At 42.2% G+C, this 26968-nt stretch overlaps 1 protein-coding gene across 3 annotated transcripts in view; it reads right to left on the bottom strand.

The window, feature by feature from the left end:
• ryk (receptor like tyrosine kinase) overlaps window positions 1-26968 on the bottom strand; it is a 376084-nt gene that overhangs the window by 336526 nt on the left and 12590 nt on the right. For 2 of the 3 annotated variants that reach the window (XM_041182702.1, XM_041182703.1), the window contains exon 2: window positions 26417-26497. The exons of the other annotated variant lie outside the window; for it this stretch is intronic. In XM_041182702.1, the coding sequence (XP_041038636.1) occupies window positions 26417-26497 (81 nt within the window). The remainder of the gene's footprint in view (window positions 1-26416; window positions 26498-26968) is intronic. 3 annotated transcript variants of the gene reach the window in all.

The following is a 26968-nucleotide window of genomic DNA, read 5'->3' as shown; positions in this document are numbered from 1 at the left end:
TGATACAAGGAAGTGAACAGAGAGGGCCTTAACTGTGACTGAACAAACTACTTAAAATGTATATAAGAAACACATTTAACATAATAAACATCCCAAACCATTTAAAAACAGCAATATCAATATAAAAAAAGACACGAGTATTTTGAGAAAGTTCTACTGCTGGTATGTATTCTACATATCAACACGGCTAATTTATAAAATCATAAAAAACCAGACAAAGGCTTTAAAATTACTGAAGCCATGGCTGGCTACAACTCAAACAAAGGGAACGTTCTAGCATTCAGAGACATCTCATTTTCTCCAAAGAGACACTAATGACCCCGTGACTGCAGAGATCAAATACAAGGAAATTGTACAAAGGCCATTTATATTCCAAGGCCAAGTCTGGCCAACAGAGACTACCAGTCTGATAGGATAAAGGTCCCAGAAACCACTTATGAAATTATTAATGTTTAAAACATTACCCACCTCAAGGATCCAGACTAAGGAATATACATCCTTTGTCCAAGCCAGAGTGGAAAGGTGGGAGTCACATGACCCCTCCTCCCTCACCCAAACTGGTGAAACTTACAATATTGTCTTGTGGTTGCAAAGCTCTGTCTAGCATCCTAAATCTAGCAAGCAGCAGCTCTGAACCAGAGCTCTGCCCAAATTTAATTTCTGCACCAATGCCTACAAGACTAATTCATCTCTACCATATAGTGTTCATCCCATCGTGAATGTCAACTCTACCGGGAAAGAGAATTACCCAACATTAGACTTTGATTCTGGGCTCTGGACTAACGTGAAACAATAATTCTTTATTCTGTAGTTGTTGGCAGAAAAATCCCCTTCTTTCTCAATTCCCCCCTTCTTTTATTGTATAAGTAAAGAAGGAGGCTACGTTGCCACCCCTCCTCTCATGTTTGAATGTGTGAATAAACTACCCCTCTGAGTTTACTGTGGAGTTGTTAACAGAAATTGGATTACACCAAAACTGAGGGGTTGGAAAAAATACTCTACCACTTATAACGGGGGGAATCAAAATACCTTTCTGTTTACGGACCTGAGAGGGGAGAAATCAGAGCTGTTTAAAATTAATTCCCCTCCATTAGGGACCGAGGGGGTAATCTATGGGTGGAACCAGAAGACATCAGCAGAATATTGAACAAATACTTCACATCCGTCTTCACCCAAGAGAATGATGATGATGGAATGAAACTCGGGGAGAGAGACTGCGAGGTTCTTGAGCAAATTGATATAGGGAGTGACAAGGTATTGGAGATGCTGTCACTTAAAAGTGGACAAATCTCCAGGTCTGGATGATTTGTGTCCTAGACTGCTGAGGGAGGCAAGGGGGGGAAGATCACAGGGGCTCTGACCCAAATTTTTAATTCCTTTCTGGCCACGGGGGAGGTGCCAGAGGACTGGAGAACAGCTAATGTGGTTCCGCTATTTAAGAAAGGTTGTAGAGATAAGCCAGGGAACTACAGGCCAGTGAGTCTCACGTCAGTGGTAGGGAAACTGTTGGGGAAAATTCTGAAGGAGAGAATCTATCGCCACTTGGAGGGGCATGGTTTGATCAGGGATAATTAGCATGGCTTTGTCAAAGGGAGGTCATGCCTAACAAGTTTGATTGAATTTTTTGAGGAGGTGACCAGGTGTATAGATGAGGGTACTGCAGTTGATGTAATTTATATGGATTTCAGCAATGCCTTTGATAAGATCCCACATGGGAGACTTATAAAGATAACAAAGGCACATGGAATACAGGGTAATTTGATTAGGTGGATTCAAAATTGGCTTTCTTGCAGGAGACAGAGGGTGATGACAGAAGGATGCTTTAGTGACTGGAAGCCCGTGTCCAGTGGCGTACCACAGGGATCTGTGCTGGGTCACTTATTATTGGTCATTTATATAAATGACATAGATGACTATGTTTGGGGGGGGGGGGGGGGGGGGGGGAAGGATTAGTAAGTTTGCAGATGACACAAAGATTGGCTGGGTGGTTAACAGTGAGGTTGAGCACCTTGGGCTACATGAAGATATAGACAGGATGGTCAAATGGGCAGATAAGTGGCAGATGGAATTTAACCCTGAAAAGTGTGAGGTGATACACTTTGGAAGGAGTAAGTTGACAAGGAAGAATTCAATGAATGGCATGACATTAGGAAGTTCTGAGGAACAAAGGGACCTTGTCGTGTGTGTCCATAGATCTCTGAAGATGGAGGGGCATGTTAGTGGGGTGCTGAAAAAGGCATATAGGACATTTGCCTTTATCAATCGAGGCACAGATTACAAAAGTAGGGAGGTCACGTTGGAGCTGTAAGGAACCTTGGTGAGGCCACAGCTGGAGTACTGTGTGTAGTTCTGGTCACCACATTATAGGAAGGATGTGATTGCACTGGAGGGGGTGCAGAGGAGATTCACCAGGATGTTGCCTGGGATGAAACATTTAAGTTATGTAGAGAGGTTGGATAGACTTAGGTTGTTTTTGTTGGTGCAGAGAAGACTGAGGACCGACCTGATTGAGGTGTACAAGATTATGAGGGGTATGGATAGGGAGCAGCTGTTCCCCTTAGTTGAAGGGTCAGTCACAAAGGGACATAAGTTCAAAGTGAGGGGCAGGAGGTTTGGGGGGTATGTGTGGAAAAACTTTTTTGCCCAGAGGTTGGTGCCAGTCTGGAATGCGCTGCCTGGGAGGGTGGTGGAGGCGGGTTGCCTCACATCCTTTAAAAAGTATCTGGATGAGCACTTGGCATGTCATAACATTCAAGGCTATAGGCCAAGTGCAGGCAAATGGGATTAGATAGGTAGGTCAGGTGTTTCTCACGTGTCGGTGCAGACTCGATGGGCCGAAGGGCCTCTTCTGCACACTGTGATTCTGTAAAGTCAAAATTGTAACCTAAATGTGGCAAACTCACATTGAATAAATAGCGAAATGAAGTACAAGAGTTAGGACCCTGCTGTGTCAAGGAGAATGTGCACCCTTAGCTAAAATGGAGGGAAGCAATGCTATTAATGCACACTTATACACAGGCTTCACTCATACAACTGCTCTTCAAGAACAAACTTATTTTGTTCCTTATTCAGATTTGGAAGGCTACTCTGATAAGCCCCACATCCACTTCTAAAAATCAGCAGGAATTTTAGCATCCCACAGTGGCCATGTTGAGATTACCCCACAATGTGCTCCACTGGTCAAACGTGGCTGCACCAGTGGCTTTTGCACTTGCTAATTTATACAAGTCTATTCTCCTCCTTTCACCCAGTTTGGGATTTTTAACTTTGACTGTGCCTTAGCTTCTCCTCTGATTTCTATTTTGGGTCTCTGCCTTTTTCTCCATAACTCAGTGCCCAGCCTTATGTAAAGTGCTCAGATATTATATTCCAGGCCATGAGTGCTATACAAATGCAATCATTTCAAAAACTTAAGTTTTGATGCTTTATTCAAGGATTTTAAAAGCGATTGCAAAACAATGTAGTTCTGCATAGCCGTGCATTTAAAAGCAGTATGTAGCCGTGGGAAGAACAGTCAGTCAGTTAAACTTTCATCGTCAGCCACTAGGAGACGGTCAGTTTGTACTTTGAAATTGAACAAATGCTTTTTCAAATAATACAATTTAAGAGCCCAATTTCAGTATTACATAAAAAGTCTGGTATTGCCAAAGGGATACAGAATAACTTTAAAAAATATGTAGAATTTCAAGAGAGTTATGAGATAATTTTTAAAAACCATAGTGATTTGTATTTGTAGCAGTTAATAAACTGCACAATTATGCGCACATTTGTATGAAAGTATTTAAGTGTGTTGCTAGTGTGTATCTTGAATTTTTTTTAAAAAAACAACAGCCAGGCATTTCTCCCTTTTTCATCCAGGTTTTTCAGTTCTTCCATCAATAAGCAAGTCCCAACTTCCTGCACCTTCAACAGTATCTTCACTATTCTTATAATCTAAATAAATATCCAATAATACATCTAATAAAGCAAAGAAAAAACCCTGATCTGTTAAGCATTGTTGTTATTGAAATTGTTATATGCTATTAGATGTATCGCAATTTCTAAGATTTAAAAATGAAGCAAATTTATCAAATGAGCTTGCATTTTTATAACAGTATTTTGTATCCTCAGGATATCACGGAACACTTCAGGCAAACAAGGCTACTAAAAGTACACACTAGTAATGCAATAACAAAGAAAGAAGCAAGTCACAACACAATATCAAAATCATTTTCATGCTGAACATTTCTTGTCCAAACACTTTTTATGTCAATGCTTACAACTGAAATATCCTTGTACAAATCTCGTTACACTTTGTTGAAGAACCAATCAAATCACTCAATGTTCTTGAAATAAATTCACATTTTTTTTTAGTAAAGTTTCAAATGGCCCAAACAAGATCTCTTTGGCTCTTTGAGGCTGTGAGGAGAAAAGCAGCAATAGTTTTATTCAGGTTAACTTAATGTTGAGGTAGAGGGGGAGGGAAAGACAGAGCAAGAGATTCTTTCCTCATCCTAATTTTCTTAACCCTAATCTTCCAAAAGAAAATTACATTTTGGAAGCAAAGTCTGTCAAGATTTCCATATGAAGAAGTTCTGTTCGTCTCTGCGACAAGATTTCCGTTGAAGAACCTCTGACATTATCCCTTGTTTTTGTTGAGTAAGAAAACAAATATTCTGATTATTGACGGGAACCAAAAAAAACCAATAAAACAAAACTGTGTGTCTGCTCAATGTTATTGAATTCTTTGAAGAAGGAATATAAAGTGTAGATAAGGGAAATGCAGTAAATGTAATAAATTTGAATTTCAAAAAAGTTTTCAATAAGGTACGAGACTGTAGACTCATGGCTAAGGACAGAACAAGAGAAGCTGGGACAAATAGCAGAATGGAAAACAAGCTGGTTACAAATCAGAAAAGAGTGTAGGGGTTAAAAGTAGTTATGCAGAATGACAAAAGGTGAGATGCGGTGTTCCATAAGAATCAGTGCAAAAATGACTGAACAGGCTGGGACCCTTAACAATAAGGGGTGACCTGAGATGGGTCTTTAATTTAATGAGAGTTTAATAGGGCAGACATAGACAAGATGCTTCCATTTGTGGGCTAGACCAGAACTAGGAGCCACAAGGGCCATAAATAAAATATAGTCACCAAGAAATTAAACAGAGAATTCAGTAAAAGTTTCTTTATCTAGAAGTGTTGAGAATGTGGAACTCGCAATCACATAAAATAGTCACTAATAAATTCAATAAGGAATGCAAGAGAAATTTCTTTACCCAGGGCAGTTAGAGTAGCTACATTTTGGTAAGAAAAAAAAAGGCCACATACTACTCAGTTCAATAAGACCATAACAAAAAGCAAACCAAGCAATCAGGTTTATTTCTAGAGAAATAGAATTGAAAAGTAGAGAAGTATGCTAAATCCGTATCGAACTTTGCTTACAGAACACTGGTGTGCAGTTCTGGTCACTATCTTATTAAAAGGATATACAGGCACTGAAAAGGAAGCAAATAAGATTTACATGGGCAATGCCATAATTGCAATATTGTACCATCAGAAAAGGATGAACAGACTGGGTCTCCTTTCTCATGAAAGTCTGAAGGTGTTGAAAATCATGAAAGGTTCTAGTAGAGTAGACAAAGCTGTTTCCTCTTGTGGGGAAGAGCAAAACTAGAGGCCATCAATATAAAATAATCAACAAGAAATCAAATGGGGAATTCTGAAGGAACTTCTTTACCCAGACAGGGGTGAGAATGTGGAACTTCACCACCGAGAATGCTTTAGGTGGATAGAATAGATGTATTTAAAGGGAAGCCAGATATGCATTAGAGGAGGCGGGGAAGAGGGTTATGCTGATAGTTAAATGAGGAAAGGTGGAAGGAGGCCAGATGGGCCATAAACACCAACATGAACTGGCTGGTTGAATGGCCTGTTCTGTACATTCCATAATTCTTTGCACAACGTGGAACTCGCTACCTCAAGGAATAGTGGAGGTGAATAGCATCGATACATTTAAGAGGAAAGCTAGATAAACAGGCGAGGGAAATGGCAATGAAAGGATAAATTGTTGGGGTTAGATGAAGGAGGCTTGAGTGGAGTAAACCTTGGCATAATCCAGTTGGACTAAATGGCCTATTCCTGTGCTGTAAATATTATGAAATTTCTTAGGAAGTTACCAACCGGGGCTGCTAAACTCCGAGTGGTACCACCCACACCCAGTGTTCAATCATGTCTTCCCACCTCTAACACTGGCAGATACCTAAAATCACCAAACCTAACCCCACATTCCACCCCCAGCTCTGTCAAACTCCAGGCTTCCCCTGATGAGCAATGGAAGAATGAGATAATTCTGCTGCTGCTTGTAGATGTCCCTACCAGGAGCTATGCCGTCAGGGTATGTCACACTCATCTGTCTTGTGCCACCTTCACACAACCACTGCAACTGCCCTGCAATGTCCATCATCCAACCACAACTAGATCAACCCTTCCTTCTGCTGCCCTCCACTTTACCCTCTAGAAGAGATCTCTGTAGCTTTCAGCTCTGATCGAATGGCCAAAATACTGACACACTCGTTTCTGGATGTCACTTCTTAAAGAGTTATTTTTGTTCTTGCTATTGAAGCACCTCTTCATTGGTCTACATATGGAAATTTTAGCACTCACATTTCAAAGGCCTCTACTTTCTTCTACAGGTCTTTACTTATTGTCCATGTTTCTGAGCCATGCAGAAATGTGGATAGGATGTAGTATCTTATGATTTTTTTTCCTTGTTACAAGCTTGAGGACTGTTAACACATTCTTAATCTTCACAAAATTACTTTTGCTATCTCTATCATTCTTTTAATTTTGACCTCACATCTACCTTCTTCCATTATCATTTGTCCTAAATAGACAAACTCATCATTTGTTCCAGTGTGACACCATCCACTTCAATCTTCACTCTAGTTTCTAATGTATTCCTTCCAGCTACCATTGTCTTTTTAGGGTTCATACTGGGCCCTGCTCTTTGCAGACAGAAAGATCATGTATATACATTGCACCTGTTTCAGCTAAACAAAATAAGTGGCAGCCATTCGCTGATTTGCTCCTCAGGTTATTGCCTTGACCAGCCAGGTTCAAGCCGCCTGGTTTAAATTTCAAACAATGTTTGGCAGTTAACTGTCAGTCACCATCAGTGCTGCATTTGCCATGGCAATGTCACTCGACGAGACTCTGCCTACATTCTCTAGAGTTTTGAGGAATGAGAGGTGATCTCATTGAAGCATACAAAATTCTTACAGTGCTTAACAGGGTAGATGCAGGAAGGAAGTTTCCCCTGTCTGGGGGAGCCTAGAACCAGGGGACACAGTCTCAGGATTGAGACGAGGAGGAATTTCTTCACTCAGAGGGTGGTGAATCTTTGGAATTCTCTGCCCCAGAGGGCTGTGAAGTTTCATTCACTGAGTATGTTCAAGACTGAGATAGATAGATTTCTAGATATTAAAGATATCAAGGGATATGGGGGTCATGCAGGAAGATAGCATTGAGGTAGAAGATTAGTCATGATCTAGTTGAAAGACTGAGCACAATCGAAGAGCTGAATGGCCTACTGCTGCGCCTATTTCCTACGTTCCTATTCATGCTTGTTTTATTTTTTTGATATTTTCAGTTTTATCTTAATCTTTGGCACAAGGACACGATGGCCTGAATTTATATCTACGCTGGGATACATATGAATGTCCTTGATACCGCTTCTAATATATTGTTTCACCATCACAATCTACTGATACACAAAGATAATACTATGTCTATTTAAAACAATTTCAGTTTGTCAACTCAACCTTATTCATTCCTTTTTATAACTGTCCAGTGATTTGCAAGAATAAAGAACAAAGAACAAAGAAAAGTACAGCAGAGGAACAGGCCCTTTGGCCCTCCAAGCCTGCGCCGATCATATTGCCTGTCAAACTAAAACACTTTGCACTTCCGGGGTCCGTATCCCTCTATTCCCATCCTATTCATGTACTTGTCAAGGTGCTGCTTAAATACCACTATCCTACCTGCTTCCACCACCTCCTCTGGTAGCGAATTCCAGACACTCACTACCCTCTGCGTAAAAAAAAACTTGCCCAGCAAATCTCCTCTAAAGTTTTCTCCTCTCACTTTAAATCTATGTCCCCTAGAAATTGACTCTTCCACCCTGGGAAAAAGCTTCTGACTATCTACTCTGTCCATGCCACTCATAATTTTCTAAACTTCTATCAAGTCACCCCTCAATCTCCGTCGCTCTAGTGAGAACAATCCAGGTTTCTCCAACCTCTCCTCATAGCTAATAACCTCCAGACCAGGCAGCATCCTGGTAAACATCCTCTGCACCCTCTCCAACTCCTCCATATCCTTCTGGTAATATGGCAACCAGAATTGTATGCAATATTCCAAGTGTGGCCTAACCAAGGTTCTATACAGCTGCAACATGACTTCCCAGCTTTTATACTCAATACCCCTGCCGATGAAGGCAAGCATGCCACATGCCTTCCTGACTACCTTATCCACCTGCATTGCCACCTTCAGTGACCTGTGGACCTGTACACCCAGATCCCTCTGCCCGACGATACACTTAAGGTTTCTGCCATTTACTGAATAATTCCTACCTGTATTAGACCTTCCAAAATGCATTACCTCGCATTTGTCTGGATTAAACTCCATCTGCCATTTCTCTGCCCAAGTCTCCAACCGATCTATATCCCGTTGTATCCTTTGACAATCCTCTTCACTATCTGTAACTTCTCCAACCTTAGTGTCGTCTGTAAACTTACTAATTAGCCCAGTTACATTTTCTGGATGGTTAAAAATTTCCAATTACTAGCCTTATTTTAAAGAAAACAGGCTGTTACATTTATAATTTCAACAAACCAACCATCAGAATCTGCATACATTTGAAAATCACATTACGCTTCCTCTCAAGCTTGCTATCCGGGGACAAGGGGAACCTGTCCACCATATTTAACTATGTAGCTCAGGCTATGCAGCTGTTTTAACTCTCACGTTCTGGACCTGATTTATTGGGGAAGCTACCAGACCAAATAACAGAACTGCTTCACATTTGTCATACTGCGGTAATGTGCAAGTCAGCAGGGCACGTACTGCCGATTGTAGGTACTTAGGGTATAGGAACTACAGGCAGCCATAGCAGGAAGACCGTTGGGTCAGGAAGTGTTGGTAGGTTAGCCCCAGGAAGTTGCAAGAGCCTGCAAGCAAAACAGGGTTGTAAGATGTAGGAGCATTATAAGGAACAGTCACAATTTTTGCGATGTGGGGGGGAAAAGAAGAATCCTGTGTGGGATGCAAAAGCACTAGGAGAAACTGTTGAATATAGCAACGATGAAAGGATGGACAGGATGTGGCAAACTAATAAAACAAACATGTGGGAATACCAGGACTGGGTTCCTGGTTTTGAAGTACAGGGAGGGATTTATGGAGCGTATCTGGCAAAAAGTGACAAGGGTTCCCATGGGGCAGATCATTAGCAGGAGGGAACAAGCCGAGAGGAAAGGTACAAGTGCTCTGGCTGTTGCAGTGTTTGAGGGCAGCATTCCTCTCCCACTCACTCCCATTTTTCTTCTTTCAATCAATCAATTTGTTTTTCACTTATTAACTCTCCTCAATCAGTCATTTTCCAGGTCACCTGTTTCCCCCAGTCACTCTCTATGGTTCTTCCTTTGCCCACTGCCATCTCTCTCAACTCCTTATTCACCCTTAAGTTTACTTCAAACTCTGTAAACTGCTGGATTCAGACTTGCCAAATATACAGCTTGCTGTTATGGTAATTAGCTAGAAATCTATATCCACTTTCCTCAAATCTCACTGCTAGGTCTCATGAATAATGTCCATGGTGCTATATCGCAGAGGGCAACAGACACTTATCAAAACAGTTTTCAGCATAGGGTCAAAGATTCCAGAAGGGAGAAAAAAAAAATTCACGCACAAAGTCACATTTATCCATCTGGTACACCTGAAACCATCTTCTGATTTTTCCATTGTTTCCCTACATTGCATATTCAGTTGCAAAGATTTACTGTTATTGCTCATCCTCATGTACACTGCCACAAATCATTAAGAGTCCATATCAGTTAAGTGATATTCAAGTCAAGTCAAACTGAATTAATTACTTTCTCCCAACTGGCTTATTTCAGCACAGATGTTGCAATACTAAAGATATCTGCAAATCAGCAGAATTAATGAATTGTGCATGTTAAGTTTCAGTAACAGTTTAGCTATTGCAGGGAAGATAAGTGAAGAAAATCAGGGGGAAAAAAACTGAGTTTTTCTCGTTGCAGATAAAATGCAAACCAGTAATAGCAACAAGTCCTTCTTACGCTCCCAACGACAATTAGCTATCCAACAGAATAAACTTAAACCTACACCTCTCACGATCCAAACACGTGTAGGAACATGTGGTAAATGTAGAAAGAAAACTACTCAACTGCCTCACTCTTCACTGTGCACTCACAGTAGATTAGGACGCCAAGTCACAACCAGAATGCAATGGCACAATTTAAAGTGGGGAGGGGGGTGGGTGTGTGCATGGTGCACAAATGGGCATCAGTGTGTGCACAAGAATCTTTGGAGGCAGTAGATAAGAAGGCTGTTAAAAAAGTGTCATTAACAGGAAGTTCTGCTAAACATTTAAAAAGCACAGGTTAGCCCCTCAGCTGGAGTACTGTGTTCAATTCTCGGCACCACACTTGAGGAAGGATTTCAAGGCCTCAATGAGTTTTATTAGAATGCCCTCCTTCTATCTGTACTATAAGCTAAGTGTAAGCATCCAGTTCAGCCATCAGTAGCATTATAATGTTTCAAAAATCTGGTTCATGGTTGATATGTTTTAGAATATAACAAACTTAACTAAAAGATACAAATACCTTTACAAATACAAGAGTATGAAAAAGCAAGCTAAACAGAACAGGGAAATTAGGTTAAGGGGTAGGTCAGTGTCAGTGGGTACAGTTGAGTGCATGCAAGTGTTGGGTAAGAGTCTAATTTTTTATTTTGTACAAACCTAAATTTAGTTTGCAGTTTGTAGCTGGCATTAAACTGAAATCTATAGTTTAAATTCTGTAGTTGCCAGCCTCAAGCAGGGACTTTTTTTGTTTTAAAAATAAGTTTTATTTGTGTATTTACAAAATTAGCAAAAGATTAGTAGTATCATGGCTTTAAAAAAATAAACATTACCATACCGTTGATTTCTATGTCTTAACAGTTTTACATTATTCCTGAACTGACATGCCCACTAGTGGGTCCAAAAACAGCACAGCAAAACCTCAAGGGGCAACACTGTGTCCTCACTCAGTCCAGCGATGGCTGCAGTGTGGTGCTGTGCACATGTAGTACAGCCTCATTGCATCCTCAGCTTTTGTACTGTGCGACTGTAAAACAGTTTTCTTGTGTCCACACTTCAGGTAGAGCTGGTCTTCTGTTCTAGGCAGTGTTGGATCTTGTGCCAAATCAGCTATGCTTTGGGTCAATTCATTGACTTCATGTGTGATCTTGTTGACATAGATACAGCTGTTCTCAGCTTCTTGTTGGTAGTCACAGTTTCAACACACATAAAGCAAGGGTTCAAGTGAAAGAACAGCTTAATTAAGAACCAGCTGAAACTGGATCCTCATCAAGTGACTTGAGATAGGCCTTTTGTGTTAGGAGCATATATAAGAAGCCAAATTAGTGCGATTTACAATAGAGTGCCAGAGTTAGGGGCTTCAGGGAGTTAAACTGAGGAAGGGAAAGAGGTGTTTGGTTGCTTCTGCCTGAACTTTTTCAGCCTCCAACAATTGATTCTTGCTCTGCTATACATAGGTACCAACAACATAGGTAGGACTAGGAAATAGGTTCTGCTGAGGGACTACGAGCAGCTCGGGACTAAATTAAAAAGCAGAACCACAAAGGTAATAATCTCTGGATTACCACCGGAGCCACGTGCAAATTGGTGTAGGGTAAGTAAGATTAGAGAGGTAAATACCTGGCTCAAAGGTTGGTGTGGGAGAAATGGGTTCCGATTCATGGGGCATCAGCACCAGTACTGGGGAAGGAGAGGGCTGTTTTGTTGGGACAGACTTCATTTGAACCTTGCTGGGACCAGTGCGCTAGTGAATCATATAATTAGGGTTGTAAATAGGACTTGAAACTAATTAGTGGGGGGGACGGTTCAATTGAAGGGAAGTTTAAAAAAATCAAAAAGAAATGAGAGTGCAGAGGTGCAGGGTAGTGAAGAGGTGAATGATAATCAAAGTGTGACAGGAGGGGGCAGAAAATATAAGCAGAAGAACGCAGCAGAAATCAGAACCAGAATGAGCAATAATGGTAAAAAGTCAAAGCTTAAGGTTCTTTATCTGAATGCAAGAAGCATTTGTAACAAGAAAGATAAGTTGGCAGCACAAATAGAAATAAATGGATATGACTTGATAGCTATTACAGAGACATGGCTGCAGGATGCCCAAGACTGGGAACTCAATATTCATGGGTATTTAACATTCCGGAAAAATAGGCAAAAAAAATTGGTTTAAATTATTTGCCATTTCCCTGTTCCCCATTATCAATTCTCCAGTCGCAAGGTGGGGTAGCTTTGTTAATAAAGGAAGGTATCAGTATGGTAGTGAGTAGTGATATAAGTGCAACAGGTCGTGATGTGGAATCAGTTTAGGTGGAAATAAGGAATTGTAAGAGGATGAAGTCATAGGTGGGAGTCATCCATAGGCCACTGAAGAGTTGCCTCACTGTTGGACAAAGTATAAATTGGGAAATAATGGAGCTGTCTAAGAAGGACGCCACAACTATCATGGGTGATTTTAACCTGCATAATGACTGGACAAATCAGATTGGCAGGGGTAACATGGAAGACGGATTTGTAGAGTGCATCAGGGATTGTTTCTTATAGCAATACGTTGCAGAACCTACCTGGGAACAGGCCATTTTAGATCTAGTAATGTGTAATGAGGTGACATTAATAAGAGATATCGTAGTTAAGAATACTCTAGGGGTAGTAATCACAACATGGTAAAATTTCAAATTCAGTTTGAGGGTGAACAACTCAGGTCTAAAACCAGTGTCCTCAACTTAAATAAGGGCAATTACAGAGGTATAAAGAAAGAGTTGGTTAAAGCGGGCTGTGAAGATAGACTAAGAGGAATATCAGTGGGTGAGCAGTGGCAGACATTTAAGCAGATATTTCATAATGCTCAGCAAAAATTTATCCTGGTCAAAAAGAAGGGTTCGATGAGAAGGACGAACCACCCATGGTTAACAAAGCTGGCCAAGGAGAGTATCCAATCAAAAATTAAGGCATACAAAGCGGCTAAAACTAGTGATAGGCCAGAGGATTGGGAATTTTTTTTAAGAAATCAGCAGCAGATGACTGAAAAACTAATAAAGAGGGAGGAAGTTGATTATGAAAATAAATTGGCAAGAAATATAAAAACAAACAGCAAGAGCTTCTACGGGCATATAAAGGGAAAGAGTGGCTAAAGTGAGCATGGGACCCTTGAAGGTTGCGACTGGAGAATTGATAATGGGGAACAGGGAAATGGCAAATAATTTAAAACAATATTTTGCATCGGTCTTCACGGTGGAGGACACTACAAATATCCCACAGGTACCACATAAGCAAGGAGCTAACGGGAGGAAAGATCTTGGAACAGTCTCTGATGGCGTCCATCCAAGGGTTTTAAAAGGAAGTGACTCCAGAGATAGTGGAATCGTCGGTCGAAATATTCCAGAAATCACTGGATTCTGGGAGGGTCCCAGCGGATTGGAAAACTGTTAATGTGATGCCTTTGTTCAAGAAGGGAGACAAAAAGCAGGAAACTATAGGCCAGCCAGCCTAATGTGTCGTTGGGAAAATGCTACAGTCCGTTATTAAGGAAGAAATAGCAGGACATTTAGAAAAGCTTAACGCAATCAAACAGAGTCAACATGGTTTTATGAAAGGGAAATCATGTTTGACAAATTTGCTAGAGTTCTTTGAGGATATAACAAGCAGAGTTGATAAAGGGGAATCGGTAGATGTAGTGTATTTGGATTTCCAGAAGGCATCACAGAATCTCACAGTGCAGAAGCCCTTCGGCCCATCGAGTCGGCACCTACACGTGAGAAACACCTGACCTATCTACCTAATCCCATTTACCAGCACTTAGCCCATAGCCTTGAATGTTATGACATGCCAAGCGTGCATCCAGGTACTTTTTAAAGGATGTGAGGCAACCCGCCTCCACCACCCTCCCAGGCAGCGCATTCCAGACCATCACCACCCTCTGAATAAAAAAGATTTTCCTCACATCCCCCCAAAACTTCCTGCCCCTCACCTTGAACTTATGTCCCCTTGTGACTGACCCTTCCACTAAGGGGAACAGCTGTTCCCTATCCACCCTATCCATATCCCCTCATAATCTTGTACATCTTGATCAGGTCGCCCCTCAGTCTTCTCTGTTCCAACGAAAACAACCCAAGTCTATCCAATCTCTCTTCATAACTTAATATTTCATCCTAGGCAACATCCTGGTGAATCTCCTCTGCACCCCTTTCAGTGCAATCAAATCCTTCCTATAATGTGGCGACCAGAACCATCCGATAAGATGCCACGTAAAAGGTTATTACACAAGATAAGAGCTCACGGTATTGAGGGTAATGTATCAGCATAGATTGAGGATTGGTTAACACAGATGGCAGACTCAGGATTAATGGGTCTTTTTCAGGTTGGAAAGATGTAACTAGTGGAGTGCCACAAGGATCAGTCCTAGGGCCTCAATTATTTGCGATCTATATTAATGACTTGGAGGAGGGGGTCAGGGTGTAATGTATCCAAATTTGCAGACAATATAAAAATAGGTGGGAGGGCATGTTGCGATGAGGACATAAGGAATCTGCAAGGGGGTATAGCTTGGTTGAGTGAGTGGGCAAAAACCTGGTTGTTGGAGTTTAATGTAGGAAAGTGTGAGGTCATGCACTTTAGTAGAAAGAAAAAGGCAGACTATTATTTAAATGGAGAGAGACTCCAAAAAATGCAGCACATGGAGGGATCTGGATGTTCTTGTGCATGAAACACAAAAAGTTAGCATGTAGGTGCAGCAAGTAATTCAGAAGTCAAATGGAATTTCAGCCTGTATTGCTAAGGGGTTGGAGTTTAGACATAGGAAAGTCTTGGTACCACTGTACAGGATGTTGGTGAGGTCACACCTAGAATACTACGCAGAGTTTTGGTCCCCATATTTAAGAAAGGATAAACTGGCATTGGAGGCAGTTCAAAAGAGATTCACTAGGCTGGGATGAAGGGGTTAACTTATCAAGAACGGATAAACAGGTTAGGCCTTTATTCATTAGAGTTTAGAAGAATGAGGGGTGATCTTATTGAAACGTCAAAGATTCTGAAGGGGCTTGACAGGGTAGATGTTGAGATGTTTCCACTAGTAGGGGCATCATGAACTAAGAGACAGTTACAGAATAAGGCGACACTCACTCAGAACTGAGATGCGAAGGAATTTCTTCTCTCAGAAGGTATTGCATGTCCAGAATTCTCCACCCAAGAGAGTTGTGGAGACTAGATCACTGAAATTATTTAAAAAGGAGGTAGGTAGATTTTGAAATATCAGGGAGTTGAGGGCACTCAGGCTGATCTGATTGAATGGCAGGCAGGTTAGGGGCTGAATGGCCTACTTCTGCTTTTTGATGTTATGTACAGATCTGCTTTCTGCAGTTTTTGCCTCTATAAATCTGAAGCTTGGAGCGTTTCTCTGCTCCTCATTCTTAACTTCATTAATAGGACATTTTCTAGGTCCTGCCCTTCCTTTGACTATATGTTCTTCTTTGGACTTTCCCCCTTTACATTCTCTCGGATTTTGGGGTCTTTCTTTAGCATGGCACTTGCTATTTGTTCCTTCTAGGCTGCTCCTGCCTAGCAGCTATCTTCAAAATCTGCTGAACTCCTCCAGGTTCCAAATCAAAACTGCTGTTTCTAGCTTTTGTGTGTGTTTGTGGGAGGGACCTGCCTCTCTGTACTCCTGTTGCTAGGTAACAGCCCAGTTCTTCTCTAGTTTGTTTATATTTGCTGCAACTGTTGTGAAAAAAAAACTCAATGGAAATGCAGGTACCTTTTTTAAAGTGAAACTAAAACTTAATTTGACCTTTCCTTACCACACACAGAAATACCAAATAAACTTAAGCTTTAAAGCTAAAGCTCATTCCTAACACCTACAAATACAAAATAACTTATGTAAACTATCTCTATTTCCTAACAGCCAGAAGTGCTTAGTGGATGACCCATCTCGGCCTCCTCTGGAGACATCCCAGATGCCAATCTTCAGTCAATTCGATGCACTCCACTTAGATCAAGAAACAGCTGAAGGCACTGGATACTGTAAAGGCTATGGTCCTTAATACTATTCTGGCAATAGTACTGAAGATTTGGAGTCCAGAGTTTGCCATTCCCATAGCCAAGCTGTTCTAGTACAGCTCCAACACTGATGTCTACCTGGCAATGTGGAACTTTGCCCAGGTATGTCCTGTACACACAAAGCAGTATAAATCCAATCCAGCCAATTACTGCCCCATCAGTCTACTGTTGATCATCAGTAAAGTGATGGAAGGGGGTCATCGACGGTGCCATCAGGCTGTACTTGCTTAGCAGTAACCTGCTCACTGATTCTCAGTTTGGGTTCTGCCAAGGGTTGTTCAGCTCTTGACATCATTACAGCCTTGGATCGAACATGGACAAATGAGCTGAACTCCGGAAGTGAGGTGTCTGTCCTTGACATCAAGGCAGCATTTGACCAAGTTTAGCATCAGGGGAAAACTCTCCACAGGATGGAACCATACCTAGCAAAAAGGAAGATGGTTGTGGTTGTTGGAGCTCAATCATCTCAGCTCCAGGACATCACTGCAGGAGCTCCTCAGGGTAGTGTCCTCGGCCCAACCATCTTCAGCTGCTTCATCAATGACCTTCCTTGCCTCATAAGGTCAGAAGTGGGGATGTTTGCTGATGATTGCACAATACTCAGCAACTGAAGCAGTCCATGCCCAAATGCAGAAAGACCTGGACAATATCTAGGCTTGGGCTGACAAGTGGCAAATATCATTCATGTCATGCAAGTGCCAGGCAATGACCATCTCCAACAAGAACTCTCCTCCTTACTGCCCAAAGCCTGTCTAGCATCTACAAGGCACAAGTCAGGAGTGTGATGGAATACACTCCATTTGCCTGGATGAGTGCAGTTGGAACACTCAAGAAGTTTGACACCATCCCGGACAAAGTAGCCCACCTGATTGGCACCCCGTCCACAAACACTCACGCCCTCCACCACCGACGCACAGAAACAGCAGTGTGTACCATCTACACCAAGAACTCACCAAGCCTCCTTAGGCAGTACCTTCCAAACCAACAGCCACTACCATCTAGAAGGACAAGGGAAGCAGATAGGGGGAACACCACCACCTGGAAGTTCCCCTCCAAGTCACTCACCATCCTGACTTGGAAATATATCGTTGTTCCTTCACTGTCGCTGGGTCAAAATCCTGGAACTTCCTCCTGAATAGCACTGTGGGTGTACCGACACTACATGGACTGCAGCGGTGCAAGAAGGCAGCTCACCACCACCTTCTTGAGGGCAATTAGGGATGGGCAATAAATGCTGGCCTAGCCAGCGAAGCCCACATTCCATGAATGAATAAATAAATATGCTGCCAAGGTCCCTGTGGATTTTGAATGTTTCAGTAAGATCACCCTTCATTCTTAACTCCATTGGATATAGGCTGAACCTGTCAAATCTTTCCTCCTAGAATAACCCCTTCATCCCAGGGATTAGTTGAGTGAACCTTCTTTGAACTGGTTCCAATGCAATTTAAAAAAAATATTCATTCACGGGATGTGAGCTTCACTGGCTGGACCAGCATTTATTGCCCATCCATAGTTGCCCTTGAGAAGGTGGTGGTGAGCTGTCTTCTGGAACCGCTGCAGTCCATGTGGTGTAGGTACACTCACAGTGCTATTAAGGAGTGAGTTCCAGGATTTTTACCCAGGAATGGTGATATATTTCCAAGTCAGGATTCTGAGTGGCTTGGAGGGGAACTTGCCAGTGGTGGTGTTCCCTTGTGTCTGCTGCCGTTGTCCTTCTAGATGGTGGTAGTTGTGTATTTGCAAGGACAATACTGTCCTTAAAGAGACCAAAGCTATTCACAGTACTCCAGGTGTGACCACACCAATGCCCTGTGCAACTGTGGCAAAACTCCCTTACTTTTATTGCAAGTGGAATGGAATATAAACAACGTTCCATTTCCCTTCCTGTTCATTTGCTGTACCTGGCTGCTAGCTTTTTGTGATTCATATGGGGAGACAGTTTCGTCGTGGTAATGTCATTAGACTAGTAATCAAGAGGCCCAGGCTAATGCTCTGGGGACATGGGTTCAAATCTGACCGTGATAGCCGGGGGAATTTACATTCAGTTAATAAATCTGGACTATAATTAGTTTATGCACTATCATCGATTGCCATAAAAACCTATCTGCTTCACTAATGTCCTGTAGGGGAGGAAATCTGCCATTCTTACCTAGTCGGGCCTACATGTGATTCCACAGCAATTTGGTCGACTTTTTACTGCTCTTTGGAATGGCCTAGCAAGCCACTCAGCTCAAGTGCAATTAGAGATGGGCAACCACACCCACATGCTATGAAAGACTAAAAATATACCAGGATGCCCAGATCCCTCTGCCATACAACAGTCTCCAGCCATTTAAATAATATGCTATTTTTTATCCTTCCTGCTGAACTGGTCAATCTCGCATTTTCCCACATTGAGTTTTTTTTTAACAACAGTTGCAGCAAAGATAAACAAACTAGAGAAGAACTGGGCTGTTACCTAGCAACAGGAGTACAGAGAGGCAGGTCCCTCCCACAAACACACACAAAAGCTAGAAACAGCAGTTTTGATTTGGAACCTGGAGGAGTTCAGCAGATTTTGAAGATAGCTGCTAGGCAGGAGCAGCCTAGAAGGAACAAATAGCAAGTGCCATGCTAAAGAAAGACCCCAAAATCCGAGAGAATGTAAAGGGGGAAAGTCCAAAGAAGAACATATAGTCAAAGGAAGGGCAGGACCTAGAAAATGTCCTATTAATGAAGTTAAGAATGAGGAGCAGAGAGAAACGCTCCAAGCTTCAGATTTATAGAGGCAAAAACTGCAGAAAGCAGATTTAAAGTGAGAACAGCTTGCAAGAGGCAAGAAGGTTGAAAGTCTCAGCTGAAGGTCTGTAACCCTTTGCTACGGGCATGTGAAGCAGTGGTACTGTTGACGGCTGAGGTGGTGAGAGAGAGTGCGAGGAGGAGAGTTTGAATGCATGTGGTGACTCAGGAAAGAACAACACCAGAAGAAGAGTTTGAAACCCTGGAGGTGAACCCTTGTGGAAGGCGTCTGAGAGAAAGGGTCGGTTTGAGAGAAGATTCCAAAGTGAGATCTTGGAGAGTGGAGATGGGAAACCCTCATGTGAAACATGGTGTTCAGCGAGACTTGTTGTCTCACGGTGTGACAAGCATCTGGGGGTAGCTGAGGAGAGATCCATAGCATCTGGTTGAGCTGGCATCTGTCACTAGTTTCAGAGTGTCTGATCACAGGGTGCCTATTGGTACATGGACTGTGTACTTACTGTGGACATTAGAGTATAAGATAGCTTTTGTAACTCGCGTTATCCTTATATGTATATATCTGTAAAAGTTAAGTTGTGGGTGAAGGAGTATTGTAATATAGTTCATTTTGTCTTGTGAATAAATGTTTTACTCTTTGGTTAAAAGTTCACCAGCCGACTGTGATTCTGTTCAGTAGCTACTCTAAACACATATCACATATCTAAACAAACAAACATTAGGATCAATCAACTGGGATCAGGCTTGTCCAGGTAACCTCAGCTGGGGACTGTAACATGAAGAGTAATGCGAATGTTTCAGCCTTATCTTCTGCACTGATGTGCTGAGCTCTCCCCATTAATGGGGATGGGGATATTTGTGAAGCCTCCTCCTGAGAGTTTTTTCTATTCATTCACAGGATGTGGGCATCGTTGGCTAGGCCAGCATTTATTGCCCATCCCTATTTGCCCTCATTTGGCGGGTATTTTTTTTTTAAAAGAGTCAACCATATTGCTGTGGGTCTGGAGTCAGTTAAGTGCGGCAGATGTTTTTTTTTTACAACAATCGACAATGGCTTCATGGTCATTAATTCCAGATTTTTACTGAAATCAAATTTCACGATCTGCCATGATGGGATTCAAACCCGAGTCCCCAGGGCATTAGCCTGGGTCTCTGGAGTACTAGCCCAGTGACAATACCACTATGCCACTGCCCTCCCCAGTTTAATTGTCCACCATCATTCACGGCTGGATGTGGCAGGACTGCAGAGCTTAGATCAGATCAGTTGGTTTGGGACCGCTTAGCTCTGTCTATTACTTGCTGCTGATGCTGTTTGGCACACAAGTAGTCCCATGTTATAGCTTCACCAGGTTGGCACCATATTTTTAAGTATGCCTGGTGCTGTTCTTAGCATGTCCTCCTGCACTCCACTGCTTCCCCAGGCCCGCCACCAGACCCTTCATCTGCAAGTAAATGTTCCAGTGACAATGGTTACCCATGCACAAACAGGTAGGTCCCCAACAGATCCCCATGCACATTGAGGCTGGCCACCACATTGCTCAATGCCATACAACGGGAAAGGTGAGCAGCCTGCCTCCGTGTCCTCCAAGGCATCACAGGGAGCACAAAGTAGGAGGGTTCACAAGCAGGGACATCGTGATAACTTGGATCGCTGATGGGTTCACCATGATGTTACTTAATATTACTGTTAGGAGTTAGATGCATGAGCTTCATAAATACACATACTATCTTCAATGAACGTGTTGATCTGTCATTTCACACTAATAGCTTCAATTACCAGGTTAACGGAAAGCAGCACTTTCTTACCAGTGGCACTGGAGACTGCAGCCAGAAGTCCAGAAGTATTGGTTTGAACGCTCATGCATGGAAGCAGTGGGAGGTTGGTTCATTATCCAGACGTTCCGAGAAAAGCTGTAGCCCACCAAGGAATACAGATGTAGAGGGCAATTCCAGCATATGCTGTCCATCCACAGGTGCTTTTGAGGGAGGAGCAATGATCCAACTTATTGGTAAAATGTAATTCATCCGGTGTAGTTCAAACCTGAGTGCTGTGCAGAAGGCAGTCAGATGTACAAGAGTGTTCCACTTCCACTGATGCAACAGTGGCTGTCAGGATGCCATGTGTCTTTGGAAGAAGCTGGCAAATGTGGTTGCTCCCATGCAACCCAAGCCTTTCCCCTTCGAGGTTGAAGGGGCCATGTGTTGACAAGGAGCGTCAGTGAATTGTAGCACTGCATGTTGTAGATGTCACATACTGATAACGCTGTGCGTCAGTGGTGGGTGGATAATGTGGAAGGTAGTTGAAGGTGTGGCAAACACATGTTGGCTTATACCTGCAAAGTGGCCAATCGCCGCAGTTCTGTTGGCACACGCACGCATACCTGCAGGTCCTGCGCAAGTGCACTCTTAACACAGTGGACTCTGTCTGGACACAAGGAAGTCTTCTCTGCTAGCAGAAATTTGCAGGTCCAGCAATTAAAGGAATCCCAAGGTTAATCTGTGGACAATGTTGACCTCTAAGGGTGATGATGCTGGATTCATCTATGCTGATGACACTGAAGATCTAAGTTTCCTGTTGGTATTCTCTCTTGTTGGGGTGGGCATTTCCTTCAAGATATGTGGCTCCAATGTAAAGGCAATTCTGTGGCTATGTCTCATTGGGGATTTGCTAATAGATTTGCAGCAGATCCAAAAGGCTGGTTCGGTGAATCTCCTCTATGTTAAGAGGGCCCTGATGATAATGGCACCTTGCATGGAACCGTTACCCATGTCTGCCCCTCAGGATGTTTCCCAAAGTTGCCCTCTTCCTGTGTCACCTTCATCAGATTCTATCAGATGCTCCTACTCCTCCAATGAGATACTTCTCTCCCAACTTCTGTCCTCTTGGTGTGAAGGCCCATCTGCTACACCATATTGTGGGGCATGCAGCAAACTATCCTCGTGACCCTTGCAGGTGAGTACTGGAGTGCTCCCCCAGAGCAGTCAAGTCATCTAAACCACACCTTTAGAACAAAAACAGAATTACCTGGAAAAACTCAGCAGGTCTGGCAGAATCGGCGGAGAAGAAAAGAGTTGACGTTTCAAGTCATGACCCTTCAACAGAACTGATCTTTCTATACAAGGAAATCTTGTCGCAGAGACAAACAGAACTTCTTCAAGGTAAGCCCGCTCAGTGATATTCCTCATCTGCACATGGCCACTACTGGATCGACATTGGGGCCCCTCAGGAGACTCAGCAGCCATCTCCTTAAGGAGTACCTTGCCCCTAGGAAGCCAACCACAGCCCAGTGGTGTGGGCTGGAACAGCTGAGGCAGCCGTGAATGCATCAGGATGAAAGCCTGAAAAACATGCTCAGATGTGCAGGAAAGCCTTATGTGGGATGGTACCATGCATATGTTTTCCCCACTTTCATTTGCTACAGACTCTTCCCCCAGTGAGCCTAGCAGTCAGTCTATTCTGCCTGCCACCTAGCTGCCCAAGGCAAGGAATTATTCTGATGGCCACACAACCATGTCCTTTCAATTCCACGAGCCTTGGGGGTCAGCCACAAACCTCCATCTGTGATGAAAAACCTTGTAGTCAAACTTTCAATACCCAGCACTCTGTACAAGGAACAGATATCTTTCCAGAGGCCTTCAGAAGACTTTGCAACTTGTCAATAAAGTTTGAGTCATCTAATGCAGGTTCAGTCACTTCCAGTGATGAAAATTGCACCTGTCTGAACACTGCAGCACTTTTAAATATCCCAGCAGGTTCGGTCACCACGCATGCACAAAGCATGTCCCACCTTCTTTCCCCTACCAGTGAAAATGGTTTCTACCAGAAATGAGAACAGGACTTACGAATCTGAGTCCCAGCCACCATTTTGAATGCCCCTCCGTGAAAATCTGGCCCATAAAGTCATTTATGGCACAGAAGGTGGCCTTTCAGCCCACTGACTCCATGCCAACTCCCCACAGGGCAATCAATTCAGAGGGCAGGGCATACCTGTATGGCTCAATCCCTGTAACCCTGCACATTTATTTCCCTTTAAGTGTGCATCCAATTTTCTTTTGAAATCATTCATCGTCTCCACTTCACCACTCTCGTCAAAGCAAGCTCACTGCGTAAAAAAGTTCCCATTCACATTCCCCCTGCATCCCTTGCCTGAAATCTTAAATCTGTATCCCCCTAGTCCTTGTACCATCAGCTAATGGGAATAGCTTTTCCTCATCTACCTTATCAAACCCTATCATAATCTTGTACACCTCCATCAAAACTCCCCTTCAACTCACTTTGCTCCAAGGAGAACAACTCCAGCCTTTCCAACCTAATCTTGTAACTAACTCCCTGGGATCCATTCTGGTAAATTTCCTCTGCACCCTCTCAAGGGCATTCACCTTCCCTGAAGCGTGATGACCACTCTTAACTGAGGCCAAACCAAAGCTGTATAAAGGTCCTGTATAAATCCCCTGACATTGTATTCAATGCCTCTGTTCATGAAGCACAAGGTCTCAAATGCTCTGCTAACCACGCTCTCAATATGTCCTGCTGCCTTCAAAGATTGAGGCACATGAAGCCCCAGGTCCCTCTGTAACTGCATGGTTTTTAGAACTATGCCGTTAAGTCGACGTCAGCTCTCCCTATGCCCTCTGCCAAAATACATCACCTCTCATCTCTGTATTAAATGGGAAATTGTGAACTTGCCTACTTTGGTGGGAAGAGGAGAAAAGCAGACTTTTATTTAAAAGGAAAGTGTCTGCACAATGTTGCTGTACAGAGGGATCTGGGTGTCAGCGTAGATGAATTACAAATGTTTGCATGTAAGGTACAGCAAGTAATTAGGGAGGAGAATAGAATGTTGGTCTTCATTGCAATGGGGATGGAGTATAAAAGTAGGGAAGTCTTGCTACAAATGTACAGGACGCTGATGAGACCACACCTAGAGAACATTTTTGCTTTCCTTGCTTTTAAGCAGCCGTATACTTGTATTGTAAATAGTTCAGAGAAGATTCACTAGGTGGATTCCTGGGATAAAGGAGGTCTTATGAAGGAAGGTTGAATGGGTGTGGCTTATCCTCATTGGAGTTTAAAAGAATGAGAGGTGATCTCATTGAAACATAAGATCCTGAGGGGCCTTGACAGAGTGGATGTTGAGGATGTTTCCCTTCGTGGAGGAATCTAGAACCAGGGGACAGTTTCAAAATAAGGGGTCTCCCATTTAAGATGGAGATGAGGAGGAATTTCTTCTCTGAGGGTCATTAGTCTTTGGAATTCTCTTCCCCAGAGGGCAGTAGAGGTTGGATCATTAAATATATTCAAGGCTGATTTTTGATCTAAAAGGGAGTCAAAGTTCATGGGAGGCAGACTGGAAGGAAAGTAGGAATAAAGCCACAATCAGATCAGCCATGATTGTATTGTATGACGGGGCCAACTGGCCTTCTCCTGCTCCTACATCTTATATTCTCATGAACTTAGGAAGCTACTGATTTTACACTATGTGAATTATAACAGAACTTCTACACTATATGTATAAACAAATGAAAGGTTTGACAGGTGATTGAGGGAAAAGCTTAGGACTTCTGCTTTTGTAGGGATAAACACCAGCAAGACAAGTTGGTCCAAACAACTTGCTTCCCTAATGTAATTTCCATGTAATTCTATGCTCTGAAACTGGCCATAAAAGTGGATTACAGTAACCAGGCAATTGCTGACATTTTTTTCCTTTATTTCTATTTCCCTGTGGGAACTCAACTTCAAAATTATCCAATATTTTCCTTGTTAAACATAAGCTTCGAGCCAATTCTGAAAAGTGGTGATTCTAAAAGCAACAAAATTAATAAAATTGTGTTCTACTTAAAATTTGCAGACTTGCAAGACGGCTGTCAGAGAAGAAGGCATGTTTTCAACAACTTCACTTATTACCACGATTAACTCAAGGATTCAATTGTAAATGGACTGAAATAAACTAATCACAGAACCTCTCCACTACTGTTTGCACACACTGAATGTGTAGACTTTAAAGCACCCCCCCCATCCCAAATCAGAATTCTAATGTGTTTTACTGAGGTTTAACTGAAGATACCACAAAGTCAGCTGACAAAAACAGATCATCATAAATGGTTTAAAAGGAGGTTGTATCTGTAACATATTAAAATATTTACATGTGCTACAGATGTCACTGTAAATCTTTAGTCCACGTCGACCAAGCTATTTAAAAATTTGCCAACAAGAATTTAACATAGTGTGCATACCTGGAATTCAAAAAATAAGGTAGAAAAATTTGTAAAAATGGAAAACTGTTTCTAACATATCCTTAATCTTCAAACACATGGTGCATAATGTGTAATGCAGAAAAGAGGAAGAGATCAATTCTTCTTCACATACTCCACAGGGTCCAAATCCTTTATCTCACTGTCAGGATTCAGATAACATTTTACAAAAGTTTATTGATACTCATGACTAAATGGAACATGAACTACTTCAATTAGTTAAGTGACAGTAACTGTTTCCTTTCTACAATAAGATTTATCCTACTTCTGGTCTTCAGAGCTATGTTTGCACTTGGATCAAATTCAAAATTAAACACAGCTGCTAACATGAATTATACATGCTTAAAGATAAATATTGATTTTATGCCGACCCAGTTCAAACTAGCTTTTACAATAGTACCAACTCTCACACTTGGCATGATACACTACTATAGGTTTTGACTCGAGAGAAGACAAGGCGGTTACATGTTAAGTTGTATAAGGCCAGGTTTATGTTCAACATCAGGAGGCAATTGCTTCCCCAAAGAACAGTAGATCTCTGGATCAGGTTGCTGACTCATGTGGTGGAATTCCTGGAACTGTTTCTGGTTGAGGTGGAGATCGCCTCAAAAAGGTAGGCACTGCAAGGAACTATCAGGCCAGAGTGATTTCATGGCTAGTTCTGACCACATGGCAGGGTCAGATAGGAGAATCTGAGAATTCCTATCTCCCCCCACCCTCACCCACTCCCTCCCAATTGGCCTAGGCTTCTTTAGAATCTGATTCTTCATCTCTCCCATCTTATCATCTAAATCTTGATATTTGCACATGTTGTTATTACATTTTGTATATTTTCACAAACATAAGACGTCCATATCCAATGGCAGAAGTAACATTTTCTTTTAAGCAAAACATAATAAGTGAGCAGCATTCAACATTATAGCCACAAGTCATGGCGCAAGTAATTGAACAATTGATATTTGCATCAACTTAAACTTAGAAATATTCCACATACAGCTTGAAGCATGACTGTATATTTAAGATCACTCACAATCCCCAGAAATCAAATGATTACTGCCGGAGCAATCATTTCCTGACGTGTGGGGTTTTGAAGATTTCAGTGGAAGAGGTGCTTTTATATGTAAAAAAGGAAAAGAAAAGCAAAAACTGCAAACTCAAATCAATTTTATACTTGAATACTACCAACAATCCAGGTTATGCCATTGCAAAATAGCTTAAATCAAATAACTTTATTTTTGCAATTTTACGAGCCTGACAGTGTTCAACATGGCATGACACTAGGAAGTTCTAAGGAACAAAGGGACCTTGGCGTGTGTGTCCATAGATCTCTGAAGGCAGAGGGGCATGTTAGTGGGGTGGTGAAAAAGGCATATAGGACACTTGCCTTTATCAGTCGAGGCATAGATTACAAAAGTAGGGAAATCATGCTGGAGTTGTATAAAACCTTGGTGAGGCCACAGCTGGAGTACTGTGTGCAGTTCTGGTTGCCACATTATAGGAAGGATGTGATTGCACTGGAGGGGGTGCAGAGAATATTCACCAGGATGTTGCCTGGGATGAAACATTTAAATTATGAAGAGAG

The sequence above is a fragment of the Carcharodon carcharias genome, chromosome 2 (genome assembly GCF_017639515.1).
Source record: "Carcharodon carcharias isolate sCarCar2 chromosome 2, sCarCar2.pri, whole genome shotgun sequence".
NCBI lineage: Eukaryota > Metazoa > Chordata > Chondrichthyes > Lamniformes > Lamnidae > Carcharodon > Carcharodon carcharias.
This window is presented reverse-complemented; position numbering and strand designations above follow the sequence as displayed.